This window comes from Caretta caretta, chromosome 10 (assembly GCF_965140235.1).
Source record: "Caretta caretta isolate rCarCar2 chromosome 10, rCarCar1.hap1, whole genome shotgun sequence".
In the NCBI taxonomy this organism is placed as follows: Eukaryota; Metazoa; Chordata; order Testudines; family Cheloniidae; genus Caretta; species Caretta caretta.
Window position 1 is genome coordinate 20,502,770 of NC_134215.1, and position 13,173 is coordinate 20,515,942.

At 41.6% G+C, this 13,173-nt stretch overlaps 1 protein-coding gene across 3 annotated transcripts in view; it reads right to left on the bottom strand.

The window, feature by feature from the left end:
• GSPT1 (G1 to S phase transition 1) overlaps window positions 1-12,574 on the bottom strand; it is a 38,979-nt gene extending 26,405 nt beyond the window's left edge. For 2 of the 3 annotated variants that reach the window (XM_048866537.2, XM_048866536.2), the window contains exon 1: window positions 12,123-12,574. In XM_048866537.2, coding sequence (XP_048722494.2) covers window positions 12,123-12,429 — 307 coding nt within the window. In that variant the 5' untranslated portion in view covers window positions 12,430-12,574. Of the gene's footprint in view, window positions 1-11,969; window positions 11,992-12,122 lie in introns of those variants that run through there. The other variant, XM_075132755.1, reaches the window with a different exon arrangement.
• Between the last annotated feature and the right edge of the window lie 599 nt (window positions 12,575-13,173).

The window sequence follows — 13,173 nt, forward strand, 5'->3', positions numbered from 1 at the left end:
CTGGAGGAACTATCTTGCAGTAAAAAACTGAAATATTTTAATACGTGTAGCTCCACAAGAGCAGGAAAGGGATAACACAAACATCTGCAAATACATAAAAAAAAATGTGAACACCAGAAAAATTTAATATGGAGAAGATATAATGAGGAATAAAGGAAGCTAAAAATGACCTATCCTACAAAGAAAAAGAATTGGGTTTGTGCATATTGACTTTGCGATGTAAACACCTTTCAGAAAACAGCTCCTCATTTTTTAGAAATGAACATTCTACCTACCCTGGAACATTATGGTACTAGGAGGTTGGTGCCAAACATATAGGAAAGCAATATCTGATTGAGGAGAAGAGTTTGACAGACTTTCACTATGTGCTCTGTGTAAAAATGAAGAGGTCTACTGAAGAAAAAAAATTCTTTAAGACAGACACCTAAAAAGGTAACAGGGTAACTCAAGGAATTCATAATGGTCAATGTTACACTTTACAAAAAGACCCTGGAAAATGGCGTCTCCTCTGATGAGCTCCAAACAATTCCTAGGCCTAGCTAAGGCAGACTGTCTGAATGACTCAATGTGGGGTTAGGGTATGAAAAAAAGTTGAAAGCCTATACTGACCAACTTGGGAGATATGTTCAGGGCAGGTTAATTCAGCTGGTTAATTCACTAAGTCCAGACTTCATCAGCTGGAGAGAAGGTCACAAGAACATAGCACCTCTGAAGGTAAAGTGACACAAAGGAGGTAATGGGGAAGGTCTTAAACGATATTTCTTGTATCTTGTGGTCTTCTGTTTTCTCCGACAATACTCTAGCAAATACCTATGGTCTCACATACTTCCTTAAGTTTTCCACAAGCCACATGAAGTGTCTAGACAACATACTATTAAGGGTTTACACTTTTTACAAGAGTTTACTAAAGCAGTCTTTAGTAGATCATGTGTCACATCCGCTATCATATACAGCAGACCTAAGTGAACAATATGAAATTTTTATCCACACTTCTAAATTCTGCCTGAAAATTCCAGCTCTTCATTATTTGTGACAGTAATTCTGGTAAGAGTCTTTACAATAAAGGTGTCATCAGCTTACCAGGAAATCCAACTTTATCAGAATGTCAATCTTAATTCACACCAGGTGTTACAGAAGATCACAAAACACGGCAAAAATTTTGCAATTACACATAGTTTAATGTAACAGAATTTGATATTATGTATCATCTTTCACATTCCCCCCCACCCATTCTCAAAGCACGTTACAGTAGGCATTAAACATTGGTATTATAGTGACTGTGGAATGTGGCAGCAATAGCTAAACAGACCATACAGTCTTCCTAGATGTTCGAGATCTGGAACATTGTTCAAGATAGTTTTATCACCACTTGATCTTTCCAACAACAGACACGGGATCTTTAAGGGTGGACAATCAGAAAGGAAAGGATATAGTGTATTGCAGTCACCGTTTGCATTAGGTAAGAGTTCAGTTTCTAGAGCGAGCTGTGACTCTGCCGAAGAGTAAGTGTGCTCAGATTTAGCCTATATAAAACTGCATTACAACAAAATGGATCATGCATCCTAGTGTTTTAAAGTGCTATTCTAGTGTCCCAAATAACTTTGCAAGAATGCACCATATGGCCTATATAATCCACATTATCCTACCATAGCTGACATAGATCAGTTGCTTATTATTTATATTCTATTTTGTGCTTCTATATATTTCTGTTGTACAATAGCCCCAAGACCTTGGAATACTGAAGGGAGAAGAGAGGTAGGGTTCTAAAAACAAGTTATGCTCCACTTTCTGAAGTACGAACTTATTATTTTGTTCTTGTGGAGAACGATGAGGGTAAGTCAGCAAGTTGACAGCATTAGCAGTTTAGAGTACTAGCAAGGTAAGTTTCAGAAAGCTGATTTGGATTGATATTTAAATTAAAATGAAGTTAGATTTTTATGTCCAGAAAAGATACAGCTTATGGAGACGGGTTGGAGGGGGGGGGGGGGAGGAGAAAGAGTGGCTAAAATATAGGAATACAACTGCTAGTAGAGTCAGTGTAAACTAGGATACAAGAAATAAATATAGCTGAAAACTGCTCAGTGACTGTTAATCTTCTAACTACAAAGTCAATTTTGTTCTTGACTATATTTCATGCTCTACCTCTTTTGAGCTGCTCCTCTCTTTTATGAGGTGGTTCTGGAATTCCTATTCTTTCCCTTTATTTTATTTACATCTGCCACTTTAAATGCCCTGCATGATAGCAACCCTTCCTTTGATTCAGAAGGGCTTGATGTGGTTCAATAAATAGCCCAAAACTTCCTCTTCAACAGATAGGGGGAAGGAATCAATGAATTTTTCACTTCATCCAATAAATGAGAGCCCAATTCCACAGTACTCCTATTTCCTTCTGGCCCAAAGAGCAAGAGACTGATTTTGGTCCTAAAGTTGATGTCACTAGACTACTGGTACAACTATCATACTTTTGTCCATCTCCTCTCTGTTTGCTTGAGTCATACTCATTTCTTATCCCCCTACCCCTTTCATGGCCTCTGTAGATTCTCATCCTACATCTGTGCAGTCTTTGCACAAAGCATAACACTGATGGAGAAAATCTGACCTGTTCTTGGTCACTTTCCCTCTGCTGCTCCAGCAGCAGCACAAACACCATAAACTTCTTCACAGCAATTCTTGAAACACTGGAGGATGAAGAAATGCAAGATGCCCACACTGACTATAAACCGAGTAACCTTAGAACTTCATCATTGCTCCATTTTTGTGATTTGAATATCTGATTTGTGTACCATATTTACACAATAACCATATGGTCTCAGCTGTTCTCATACAATTATTACAGATGTTTACCCTTCCTTGAAAAAGGAAATTAAATTAACGATCTGACTTAAAAGTATAAAAGCAGGAGAATCACAGCCAACAGTAAAAATAGTAAGAGACTCAGTTAATATAAGCAGTATTATCTAGTTAAGGACAGTAAGCACAAGAGCTGTTCCAAATATTTCACATGAACAATATTTAAAATTATAGAGAAAGAAAAACATTTTCCAAGAGAGTTTCTGAAATTCACTTCAGGTGAATAAAGCAGTTTGTAAAAATATCACTTACACTTGGGCCCTAAATGATTTTTTTAAAGTCTTGCTCTCTACCTCAAAACTTAAGGTCTTGTCTTCCCTAAGAAAAGAAATGTGTTCTTTACGTGTGATAACAAATAGGAGGCAAAATCCCAATGAAAAAATCAAGCAGTTGTTTTAATGTGAGTTGGCAAGTTGAGGTAAAAACCATAGGCTCCCCCACTAACTTTTACCTGCCAACATGTGGAAAAACTACAAACTGCCTTGTCCTCACTAGGATTTTACCTCATGTTAGTTACCTTGCATTAACTAGTATGTGGCAAGACCCCCATTTCTTGTAGTGAAGTATCTTACCTGTTTCACTAAAACCTACATGTTACTACACAACTAGGCCTTATGAAAGCCTGTGGATCCTCAAAGAATACCCCATACACCCCCAGAGATCACTTCCCTTAAGATCAAAAATCAAGGCTCAATTAGTAGCACTCTTGCCTTTGAGACAGAAGATCAAGGAATCAAGCTCAGTATTAAGACAGTTCAGGGTTACAATTCCAACCTTCAAATAAAACATCTCATATCCCGGAGGGATTATGAGACAAATTTAACATTCCATGGCACTTAAAATAGAATCAAACTGAGTATCTTAACACTGACACTCACAAAGTTAGTTCTAATGTCCAAGCTATTACAAAGAATATAATATGATCTACATTTATTTGCCAATACTACATTGTCTGTACTTAACTCCTTGCTTTACACAGCTAACTGGGGTACCAGAGTATGGAGACCCTGTTTAACTTCAAATTATATTCTAAGAATTACTAAAACTTGAGCAACTACATTTTGATGTAGGCATAAAGGCCTACTTAAAAACTTTGTCACAACATATCTATAAAGCAGCAAGAGATTATTGCAGACAAGTTAAACTCACTCTCTTTTAACCTAATATTGTTATAAGTAATAGGCAACATTACCATAAAATTAGATTAGAGAAAAAAACTCTTCATTTTAACTTCTTGTATTTGGCAAAACTTTGTTTACAGTGAGTTTCATTATTTTGCCCTGTACGCTTCTTCTTTTGTTTGTATTGATATTTAAACACAACAAACTGGGGAGAAAAAAAACAAAACAAAAAAAACCAACTTAAAACCAGGAAAATGAAAATGTAAAACCTCAAATGTGCAAGGAAGATTAGGGAAGTACCCAAAACCACTTCTGACTTTGTTTTTTAAAACTGAACTTCAAGTTGACAGAGTCCCATTAAGTATCCAAATTTGAAAATGCTCGCCTAATGTCAATCAACATAGACTTGGACTTGCTGCTATCTAGATGAAGTCAGGTTACCACCTGATTCAAGATTCCATTTTGTGCTAATTTAACATTTTTATACTCTGCACAAAGAGATGAACTGTTCACAAGTAATATGATACAGATTTGCCTCCATGTGACCAATCAATAAGACCTCAGTGATGCTGAAAACATGTACATGAAGTACATTAAAGTTCATGGAATCAATTCTGTCTGTGAAAGGCAGCTAATATGTGAATATTATAAATATACACATTAATGAACTGTATATAAACTAAGCCACTATATAATTTTGATCTGAGTACTAAACTGTTGGCCTCGGGCAAACTCACAATTTGTCTAAAATGCAGAGGTGTTAATCTGCAAAGGTGCAGAGTGGGAGCTAAATTGAACAAAGACTGGTGGTCACTATGCATATGATTTTGGAAAGATGTTTAAAGAGCAGATGGCCTAATGTTCACATAAGTTATACAAAGCTTGAGAAAACAAGACACGTGCCAGACTAAACTATTTTTGAGAAAGTGATACAACACATAATTTACCACCTTATTTCCAAAATGGTGGGCTTTGACAGAAGACAAAACATGTTATTTAATGTCTGGTTGAGAGCAGGTCATGAGTGACCTAAGGGCTAGCTGGCTGAGGGAGGGCAACCCACACAAGACAATTAGTGTTGACAGGTTAGGGAAACCAGAAAGATGGAAGTTCCCTTGACAGAGAAGAGATGTTTCAGAGTAGCAGCCGTGTTGGTCTGTATTCGCAAAAAGGAGTACTTGTGGCACCTTAGAGACTAACCAATTTATTTCAGCATAAGCTTTCGTGAGCCAGCTTTTCTTTTTGAGAGAACTCCTTTTCTTTTTGAGAGAAAAGAGTTTATTTAGTGTTTGAAACTGAAGGTCTCCAGCTGCTCCTAGATAACCATCTCCAAAGAGTGCTGAAATGACAGCAAAGGTATGTAGAGAACCAACCCACCTAAAGGGTGTTTGACCTTTGACTGTTTTCAACCGTGGTCTGCAAAACAGTACTGTTTAACCTATTTGTTGAGTCCTTGCTAAACACATTCAGAACTTTGCTTGAAGCAACCAAAAGCCATTGAAAGAAATGTTAGTGCCACTAAAAGTAACTCAACATCTTGGCTTGCTCTACAACTTTTGCCCTCCAGTTTTTGTTCTCATCACCTTTGTATGTAAAATTCTTCTAAATTTTACATACCACAACCACAGCAATCTCTAAAAGCCATTTTAAATGGAGTCAAAAATACAATACACACACAACAAACATCATGACTACACCGACTAGGTTTTATAGAGTACTATAATAAAAAAAAATTACTCAAGACAAGAGTCTAACTCACTTCTGTTCTCTAGTTTCAAAATAGATGACTTTTGTTTCCATACCCATTTGTCTGATAAGATTGCCAAACGACAGTTTTAACCCTAAGGAACACATCCTAGATCAGTGGTTTTCAACCTTTTTTAGTTTGCAGACCCCTAAAAAAAAATTCAAATGGAGGTACGGACACCTCTGGAAAACAGACAGTCTGCGGACCCACATTGAAAACCACTGTCCTAGATAAAGCATTTTCTTTTAACTGCTTCCTCACTCCTTAAAGCATAAACATCTCAAATCCTCTAAAGATACAAAAGTAAGGAACAAAGCATGAGCCCAGAAAATCACTTTTATATGTATTTAGGAAAAGCAATAAAGCATGATGAGAATTAAATATATGCTATAGAATGGTGAGATTAGAAATAGTGATTACTTGTGGACAGAATTGTTCTGACGCCCATACACCATAAACTGTAGTTTTAAGATGTACTTTCAGCTCAAATTAATTTAGTTCAGCTTAGCACTTTAGAGATGGCTACATAAAATAAGTTTTCCCAAAAGCATAGCTTGTCTATAATATACTTGACCATTTAGTGGAAGATAGTGTAGGATAGCATTCAATCATACATGAAAACGGAGAAAGGTTCTCAGTTAAAATTCCAGGTGGAACCTCATGAAGTATGACTTTGGGTAAGTCAACCTTCTTATACCTTACTCAAACTATTAGTTGAACTGGATAAAACCAAGACCTCATGAAAAGCTAGATATTGCATTTGGAATAATTCTTAAAGGAGAAAAATGACAGTTTGGCCAAAGAAACTAAGTAAAATGACATTTTATGTATAATCTGAAGGTGATTTTGCTTCCAAAGTCAGGCATGTTATTGTATTTATGACAAACAAAAATTCTAGTCACATTAAAAGTAACAAAGGAAAGTGAGGAAATAAAAAATTATAGGGAGACACTCTTCTTAGCAGACTCAGTTGCAAACAGCAGAAAATCACATACAAAACAGAGGCATAACAGAGTGCAAGTATGCCACTAAAACCAGAATTTTTCCTGGATTAAAAAAAAAGACAATTTTTAGAATTGGCTTTCCTAAATATCTTCTGTGAAAGATGATTAAACACTCAAATGGCTATTTAATCAAAAACTACCATTCTACTCTATTAAATACATTTTAAAAATAAGTAAATTTATTATTTATGAAAGGAACCAATAATCCTAACACATTGTAACATGGTTATTTAACCAATTATATCCCACCACCTTAATTAGTTTACACCCAGCAAAAATTAATTATACAGCAGACTGAAACAATCACAGAACCAGACAGAGATTATACAGACAAACAATAGGGAAATGGGGACTACAGTAATAGAACACCACAGAAATGAGGATTTCACATCCCAGCTATTGATAAGTGAGTTCTTGCCAGACAGGATGCTATCAAACTAAGTTTCCTTTTACATCTTCTAGGCACTTCCCTTTCTCTGGAGGCGATAGGTATGATCAGGACAGGACTGTATTCCTAACAGCCCAATAGCATCTTATTTCAATGTGACTAGTTTGGAATGTGAGGATGTGACCAGTGTGGTCAGTTCTGTGCAATTTTCTCATTTCAGTTCTGCTAATATACCTTGTTCCTGACCTGCACCATCCTTTTGAGTCGGACTCTCCTCCTGAAGAGACTGAATATGTTGTGGTTTTATGAAGGAGTGTTACAAGAACCTAAATTTTAGGCCACTTAACTCATTTTAATTGACATATAAACAGTGATGAGCTGCCAAAATCTTAACTGGTTCCCTCCTCACCCCACGAGGGGGTCACTGCCCACCCCACCCCCTGGGACTCCTGCCCCATCCAACCCCCCGCATTCCTTGATTCCTCCAGCCCACCCCCCCCGGACCCTTACCCCATCCACCCCCCTCCCTGTCTGCCCCCAGAACCGGGCAGGAGGGTCTTGTGGGCCTCAATAGTGGGTGCCCACCCCACCCCTAAGAGCCAGAGGGACCTCCCAGGGGGCAAGGTGAGGAGTCCCAGCAGTGCTTACCTGGGGCAGCTCCCAGGAAACATCCGGCAGGTCCCTCTGGCTCCTAGGGGCAGGGGAGCAGCCGCTCCCCCCACTGATCACATCAAAAGTGGCGCCTTAGGCACCGACTCCGTGGGTGCTCTGGGGCTGGAGCACCCCCAGGGAAAATTTGATGGGTGCAGAGCACCCACCGGCAGCTCCCCGTCCCACGCCCGACCCCAGCTCACCTCACCTCCGCCTCCTCCCCTGAACGCGCCGCCCTGCTCTGCTTCCCCCCCTCCCCCCAGCTTCCTGCGAATCAGCTGTTTGATGGGAAGCCTGGGAGGGCTGAGAAGCAGGCGGTGGCTTCACACTCAGGGGTGTGGAGGTGAGCTAGGGTGAGGAGTAGTCCCCCTGCGTGCGCCCCCTCCCGCAGCGTGGGCGGCCCTCCTCACGCCCCCTCGCTCCAGAGAAGCGGAGCGAGGCAGTGCATTCAGGGGAAGAGGCGGAGTGGAGGTGAGCTAGGGGTGGGGTGGGGAGCTGCCGGAGGGTACTCTGCACCCACCAAATTTTCCCCTTGGTTGTTCCAGCCCTGGAACACCCATGGAGTCAGCGCCTAAGGGGCCACTTTTGGCCAGTTAAATTTAGAAGCCCTTTTGGAACTGGTTGTCCCTCGTGGGGAATTTTAAATTTAACAACCCGTTCCAGTGAACCGGTGGGAACCGGCTCCAGCTCACCACTGCATCTAACCCTTTAATTTTCTCTCTAAAAGCCTGGCACAATAACCATTAATACCCCTCCAGAACATCACACTTAGATTGTAAGCTCTGTGCAGCAGAGATCATCTTTTTATTCTGTGTTTGCACTGTGCCCACCACAATGTGGTCCTAGCCCACCACTAGGGCTTTAACCTTTTACTGAAATGCAAATAATAAATAATAATACAGAAAAAACGTGAATAAAATTGTTCCACAAGCTGGCAGAGGCTGACTGCTGCAGAACATGTAAGTGCCTGAAGAAATGGGAAAAGCCAGAAGGTGTTGCTCAAACAACCTATTCAGCACCATTTGCTAATAATGAGCTGTACTGACCGATTTCCAGGGCAAACTCCACCTCCTGGCCAGAAGTATCACAGATGTTCATGTAAATAGGAGACCGCAACTTAATGGGGTAAAACAGCACCACACAAGAACCATCTTGGTTCCACCAATATCTTGGTCATCAATTACTTAATGTGACTAGGTACTCCCAGGCTCAAAGGTCACAGCAATGACGGCCAGTTCAAGGAATGAGATAAGAAGATATTGTTTGGAACTGCAAAATCCTCATAATGAAAGAAGGTTGCTCCAAGATAGACAAAAGTGCTTTTAATAGACAATGGCTTAATATTATGAGAACCCAAGTAAATATTGAGTAAGGTATCAATTTAAACCTTTGAAACATTGAGAAGGTATGACTATTATACAAACTAGGAACTTCAAATCAGCCAAAGATGGTATTGCTACATAGGAAGTGTATTCAGCAGCTGGAAAGAAAGGAGTGAAAACTGTCCACTCTGAAAGACTAAGGTCATGTACTGTGGCTCTACAGCTGCATAGTCGCAGCTATGTCCCTGTAGCGCCATAGTACAGATGATTCCTACATGGACAGAAGAGGGTTTTTCCATCAATGTAGGTAATCCACTTCCCCAACCTAGCCATATCCACACTGGGTGCTAGGTCAACTTAACTACAGCACTGAGTGGTGTAAATTTTTTACACCCTTGAGCAACATAGCTAGGTCAATCTAAATTTTAAGTGTTGACCACATCTCGGAAGCCATACTGATTGGCTTTCCGTTAAGTCTCCTCTAGTCTCTATCTGGAAATATGGAAGCTCAGTAAAGGGGCAGCATACAGTATAGGAAATGAGGGAGGAGGCTAGGTGAGGGGAAGTATTATCAAGCCTACCAAAAAAAAAAACAAAACCTACACCACACCTACCAAGGAACTGCCAGCCTCATAAAAAGAACTGGAGAAAAATAAAAGTTACTGCACATGCCATTATTCAAATATTGGTAACAGTATTTCTAACACAACCAGGAGTCCTTGTTCATAGTACAGAACAAAGCTCTGATGGTTCTCTTTTAGGAGAAGATGATGTAAGTAAACTTTTTCATATTGTTTAAATTTAAAAGATTCAGATGGATTATGTACAAGACGTAAAAATATTTGTTGAATTATTTTAAAATGTGAATTCCAAGTTTCATATTAGAGTGAACTTCAAAGATTTTTTCAAAGGTTCATAATACAAATTCTGATATAACTTCAACTATTTGCAGCACCTTTACAATTTACATTTACCTATGAACATTAAAGTGCATGGATTCTTTGAATAGGAATCGAGGAGTCTGTCCAAAGCTTATCCAAAGAATATTTTAAATGGTATCGTACAAGGTCATGCCTATTGTCAGCTGCCCACATCATACATGTCCTGAAATTTACGATATCAGAAAGTATTCGGTATAAAACTAAGTCAGACTTAATGAACATAGAGCTTTACACTTAATTGTTTAACAGAAGGATATTAGTTTTTAATATTGATATTGAATATTTTACACACTTTTCTACAAACCAATAAGTCAAAGATTGGTTACTGATTTCAATCATCATCATCATCATCAAATATTAAGGCAACTATGATATTCATTTAGATACTAAGTCAGCATGCATATTTAATAACTCATGATCTCTTGCTGGCTATGGCTTATTAAACACTATATAACAAATTGGTGACTATGAATTACTGCAACCCTGATATCTGAAATAGAGGGCTGTCTCATATGTTAATATCAATAAAGGAAGATTTCAAAAATAGATAGTGAGATTTTAAATGTCATATTCAAATAAGTTTCAAAATCCTAAATCACAAGAGTGACCCTGTAATCTATGAATAAGAATTTATGAATGACAAGCTGCTGTAAAATTAATCCACATTTTTGACATTTGGAAGGCAACTCCTTCAATTTGGAACAGGTATTAATAAGAAGCTGTTGTTTAATTTCACCCCATTAATCCCATGCATATGCTATTTGCAACATACCGTGAAATCCTTTGAAATGAAAGGCAATATAGAAATTCAAGATATTAAGGTAGAGCACTGCCAGAGCCTCACTCCCCAAACACCTCACCAAATGTGTCACACTGGAAAGATCATTAAATGCTTAAAATGATCCTCTTCATAAAGGCATAAATGATCTCTCTGAAACTGTTGGTGGCAGATACAGGGCCAATCTCCAAGCCATGTCATGTCTACTATGACCCAGACCTGTGACCTATCTCCCTTTTCTACACTCAGTTTCCCCTCCCCTTCAATCCACTCCAATCTCTCAAAAGTATATTGACCTCTAAGGCGCTTTTTGACCCGTCAGGATGAAAAGCAAGATAAAAAAGTAATATAGAGGGGGGTTGGGATATAGATAGTATATGAAACACGATACTAATTAAAACTGAATTACCCCATTTTGCATCTCTGCTTCTTGACAATAAGGATATCTTTACTGTGCACCCTTGTTCAGATTCCTAAATTGTACCCTATTGTCTCCTTCCTAAAACCGCTCAGCACATTGCTCCAGTAGCTAAACTGTGCCACGAAGTGCCCTTCTGCCCGGCTCCACTATAACTCCACCCACTATAACCCTGTAGCTGTATCCCGAGTCACAAAAAGACATTTCTATGCTGTCCTAAGGCTCCTCTGGCTAGATTTTGCAAAGTGATCCTCAGCCCCTCTTCCTCTCCACACACACCAAGGTTATGCTCAAGTTCCTCATGTACCACCAACCTCTCTGATGTCCTTTTCTCCATCTACAAAGTTCATTTTCAAAGCTCCCCTCCCGATTCCAAACCCAAATTCTCCTCCCAGACTCCAATCCCTTACTCCTAAATTTCCCCTCAGCAGCCTCACAGTCCATTTCCCTCCCACAGGCCCAACGAGTATTAGCCCCCAGGTCTCTCCAACACAACCGCCCTACATGTTGTCCTCACACCCAGTATGGCCACCAGCAACACCCACACATCCCACTTCCAATGATGCCTCCCAGGCGCTCCCCTTCCCTCCTGGAAATGTTATTATGCCCAAGCCCCACCATCAATCTTTTCCTCCAGGCTCCACAGCCAAGTGTTACTCCCCAAGGCTTCGGCTTCCACACCCCTCCTCCAACGAGATCCCCCAATATCCCCTCCAAGCCCTATTCCCCCCTTCCCCAGCCCCTCCTACCTGAATGTGCCAGGGCCCTACTCACCACCAGGCCCTCCCCCCGCGTTCCCTCATTTCCTCTTCGGCCCCGGGGCTGCGTTTACATACCCCCATCCGGCGCATGTGCCCCGCCCACTGCCCCCTTCCCCGCAACGTGGCCCCGGCGGCGGTTACCGTGGGGCGGAGGAGGCGGCAGGCCAGGTGGGGGGGAGGGCGGCGGTAGTCCAGGCGCCGCCCCGCCTCTCAGGAAGGACGGCACGAACTCGGCAGCGTGGACATTGGGCACGAAGGGCTTGGCGTTCACGTTGAGCTGGCGGCTGAAAGCCGCATCAAGGAGGAGCTCCTGCTGCTCGGCCTGGGCCTCTGCGGCCGGCGGGGCAGACCCAGGGTCGGCGCCGCTGCCCGACTCGATGTCCGCCTGGTCCCAGCAGTCGGGAGCCGAATCGCTGCTACTCCCGCTGCCGTTCCCGTTCGCCTCCATTTTGTGGCTGCCCCACAAACCTCTGCGGCTCCGAAGCCGTACGGGAGAAGGCGGCGGCGGCGGCGGCAGCACCGACTCAGCACTCCCTCACTCCAGCGACTCCGCGTGTGCCCCACCGCCCTGCGCAGTGTGACCTGCCGGAGTTCCCGTGCCTCCTCCCGACAGAATCATTCGCCGCCATCTTGGTAGTTATTTCTTCCCTGGTTCCCTTTGCATAACATGAGTGTGCTGAGGTGTAGGGACTACGATTCCCATTAGGCTTTGCGCGCACATATTTGTCTTCCCCCTGGGAGAGACGGGAAATGTAGTTCTCTTGGCCTGCTGGGTCACATTTCCCGGCGGGCTTTACGCACTAGTCTCTCGATTTTGCTCCTCTTCCCCCTCCCTCCTGCTACAGAGAGACGGGAAATGTAGTTCGCGGGAGCGATGCTTGAAGGAGAACACCAAATCCCAGCAGGCACTGCGTGTGAATTTGCTTTCTTCAACTTTTTTTTGCCACCGCATAGAAGGATGGGAAATGTAGTTCTTCCCCCTTGACCAGCGAGAACAACAACCCCTCCCATAACTATCCCACAAGTAGGAAAGGTGGGGGGCAGCTGGTGACTTTCAGTGGTGATAGAGAGCTATGTTACAGCTGCCAAGTTGGAGGGGCTCAATTTCCCCCCTTCCAAGTTCAGGTGAGTGTGTCACATGAAGTAACCTCATATGCACAATTCTACAGATGTTCCTGGGGATGTGGGATCT